Source organism: Bombus huntii, chromosome 6 (assembly GCF_024542735.1).
Source record: "Bombus huntii isolate Logan2020A chromosome 6, iyBomHunt1.1, whole genome shotgun sequence".
NCBI classification, from domain to species: domain Eukaryota; kingdom Metazoa; phylum Arthropoda; class Insecta; order Hymenoptera; family Apidae; genus Bombus; species Bombus huntii.
The window spans coordinates 11,377,237-11,380,818 of record NC_066243.1 but is presented as its reverse complement, the minus strand read 5'-3'; the positions used below and the strand labels follow the sequence as shown (position 1 = coordinate 11,380,818).

General features: G+C 27.2%; 1 protein-coding gene across 1 annotated transcript; it reads left to right on the top strand.

The window, feature by feature from the left end:
- Positions 1–68: 68 nt before the first annotated feature.
- Positions 69–3,543, top strand: LOC126866453 (protein spaetzle-like). Its single transcript, XM_050620048.1, has 6 exons — positions 69–217; positions 1,681–1,753; positions 1,957–2,111; positions 2,196–2,252; positions 2,382–2,485; positions 2,598–3,543. Exons 1-6 carry the CDS (start codon positions 164–166, stop codon positions 2,842–2,844), a joined length of 690 nt encoding a protein of 229 aa, XP_050476005.1. The 5' UTR covers positions 69–163; the 3' UTR covers positions 2,845–3,543.
- Positions 3,544–3,582: the final 39 nt, after the last annotated feature.

Sequence of the window (3,582 nt, the reverse complement as noted above, 5' to 3'; positions counted from 1 at the left end):
GCCGAAGTTTCAGTCTTGTTGTCGAAGTCGCCGTAGACGCGTGTGATCTTTGCCCTACAAAGTTGGCGAACAAAATCAATAAACAAATACAGTGTTTCTAAATATTTTCCGAATAAAACAGTGCAAATTTTGTGACTTATTAAATATTAAAAGTATTAGAAAGATGACCTCGAAAATCTTCATACTCACTGAACTTTGTTTTTTAATAACGCTACTGGTAAGAAATCAGCTTTTTTTTTTTAGATACATGTATACTGTGATAGAAATGTGGATATAACTTTGAGTAGTTTAGATTATCTAAATATTAAGACCAAAATTATTATTCACGGGTATTTCGTAGCCGCGAACTACTTGTTGAAATAATAACTGATTTCATTTTGTAAACGATGAACGTTCAGTTTTAATTTTCCTTTCGTAGTTAATAGGATTAAATTATGCTGTAAATAATAATCCATCCGCAATATCTAAAAGAGATTATTTAGTCAGAAAAAAGTTACTGTGAGAGATAAATCAAAATATAATCATCTTGTGTAGAATTATTCTTTTTTTGAATGTTAAATTCATTGTAAAACATTTGAAATTAACATTTACTATATTTACGTAATTCGTGGTTTGTTGTCGTGTAACAGAATCTTAGTAGTCAAGATAAACTTAGATGAAGTTAAATTATATCAGCCTTCTGTTACTTCTGAGCTGATGAACCGTGATAAAAGAGTATCTTTCTAAGAAATAATATATCTCTCTATCTTTATTTAATATTTAGTATATCTATTTATAAATTAGCTATAGAGAATGAGATTAGAGAAAAAGATGTAAAGACATTAATTTTAATTTGTATATATTTGTCATAAATATTTAATATCTTTTTAATTCGACGTTTACAATTCACGAAATTTGATAACATAATATTTGTTATAGGAGTAATATATTTTCTTACGATTCAACACTTACTTTTTGAATATAATAAATTATCATATTTCTTGGAGCCTGTTTAAGAATAATCCATGCCGAATAAACTGGTGAATACCGGTATAAAATTAAATATTAATTTGTCTTAGATAAGTTCTTAACATTGCCGGTGTATTTTTTTTTAATTTTTCGACGTTTCGTTATTATTGAAAGTTCAAGTTCATTAAAAGTATCAATCCTGCTATTGCTCATTCATTTATGAAACTACATCTTTTATCTCTTTTTTAATTTCTTTAAATGTTGTCACTTTATTGATGTAATTTGCATCGGGTCTGTGAAAGCCTTTACATAAATTCTGTACATATTGAGAAATATATAATCGAAGCATTATTGATTACGACTCATTTATTCGATTTTGAAATGTCTTATTTAATAAGGAAAGAACAAAAAGATATAAAAGCTAAGATAAAAAACAGAGAGATAGTGTAATCTACAAGGAAAAGATTTTCTTATTCCTGGAATTCATTAATCAAGCATAAGAGTAAATAACAGTTTATATGGTTAACATTGATAAAAATAATAATATAATAAGTAATACTATTTTAAGAAATAATGGAACTTTTAAGAGCATAACATTTTCCTGATAAGGCATTTATCACGATGCGTCTATAATTTCAATTAATTTTACTGAAACACGCAATACTTATATTATTTTTAGAAGATGATTGTTGAACTTAACTATCTTTTTACATTTATTGTTACTTTTTACAGATGCCACAAAATATTTTCGTGCAATCAAAAGACATTCACCAAAGTACTATTAAATTGGCAAATCGACACAAAGGTATGATTGTAAACCATAATTGGCGACAATTTTAAGATAATGACTTTTGAGAAAAATGTTGAAAAGCATGTATATACTGAAAGCATAAAGTAGTCATCCAGTAGTTAATCATATTATTATAATTGAAGAAATTAATGTTTAATCTTTAGTAAATTATATTTTTTATATTTTATTAAATCATTCATAACGTGGCATGCTATTAGATGACACGATTATATTTCCTGGAGAAAAGAGACACGTGCCCCCCGCTTGCAAAGGATCCACTTATTGTGAGAACGTAGACTCTTATCCCGAAGATATAGTGAATAGGGCGCTTCGAATAAACGAAAGCATTAAATATCTTTCTAGTGTAGATGGAGTAAGTACAATGCAATATTTTTCAATACTCAAAGACCTTTTAAACAATTTTTGAACTGTTGTAACAAATTTTGTACGATTTTAGGTTGATATAGGACAGAGGCTCATGCCAAACGATGAACTATCCCTTTGCGTAGCTGATGTAAGTACTTATGTATAAACAATAAAAAATATGTCACCTTTTTTTGTTATAAAAATGAATATAATACGATTGAATATAAAAATGGTAAACTTTTCATTTCTACTATTTCTAATTTCATTACTATTCAAGGAGCAAATTATATTTCCACAATCGGCGGAGAACAAAGACAATGAATGGAAATTCATCGCGAATCAAAAAAATTTCAAACAGGGCATACGGATTGAGAAGTGTAGGTAAGTATACCGTAAAATATCACAATAGACTTATTTTCTACAATTTTCTAAAAGATATACAAATGTTATATTTTACAAGAAAGTAGTATAAATATTTTTGTATGGTTTACAGAACGGAGGGCGCCAGCTGTAGCGTGATAAGTGGACTTGCTGCAGGTTACGAAACAAGTTGCAAGCAAAAATTCATTTTTAGAGAATTGTTATCAATATCGGAAAACGGTAGTGTTGCTCCAGATATTTTCCGATTCCCAGCGAGTTGTTGCTGTTTTGCAACACTCACTGGAAATCTACTTACAAGAATGGGTATAGGGCAGCAAAGTCAAATTACATCTACTACAGCACCTATTAAAAATAGATGAATAAATTGAAAAATATTTTACTATACAGTTTTGACATAATATGCATGTATAAATACATATACATATATACATACATACATATATATATATACATATATACATATATATATATATGTATATATGTGTGTGAATATGTAAAGAAAATATAAAACAACTCATGTAAGATAAGTTTATCAGCTTATTGTTAGCTGTTGGATCTAAACTTATAAGAAATTAAAATACTCGTAGGCATTTTTCCGATCATCCATATTTTATGGATATTCGAATACTAATTTAGAAGAACAGTGTATTGATACATGTACATATCTAAACATTTAAAGTACAATTTATCTAAATGTGTTTATACTTCCTTTCTTATAATTATACATTTTTTACAATTGCAAAAAGTTTTGTAGTAGGAATGAAACGACTTTATATCATGTGATACTATTTGATATGTTAGTGACATTGATAATGTGATTCTTAGTTTAAGAATATTGTTTCTTATGTACTCATTCACCAGCTATATCTTACATAAAACAAAGATTATAATGTTTATATTTGTTATGAAAAATATGTAATATAAACAAGATGAAACAATATACTCCACAAAAACATATGGAAAATATATGTATATTTACATCCAAAGGATCCATTTTGTTCTAATTTGTCAATACGCGAGTTTATTCTTACACATTAAATACAGTACTTACAATTTTATTCTATTCATTATTTTTTTGCAAAATTTTCTACAAGTGA

Bases quoted from the DNA above. Each gene is read 5' to 3' on its own strand.
- LOC126866453 (XM_050620048.1), top strand. From the start codon at position 164: ATGACCTCGAAAATCTTCATACTCACTGAACTTTGTTTTTTAATAACG. The intron at 2,112-2,195 runs GTAAGTACAATG...GTACGATTTTAG, and splicing joins ATCTTTCTAGTGTAGATGGA to GTTGATATAGGACAGAGGCT. The intron at 2,486-2,597 runs GTAAGTATACCG...TATGGTTTACAG, and splicing joins ATACGGATTGAGAAGTGTAG to AACGGAGGGCGCCAGCTGTA.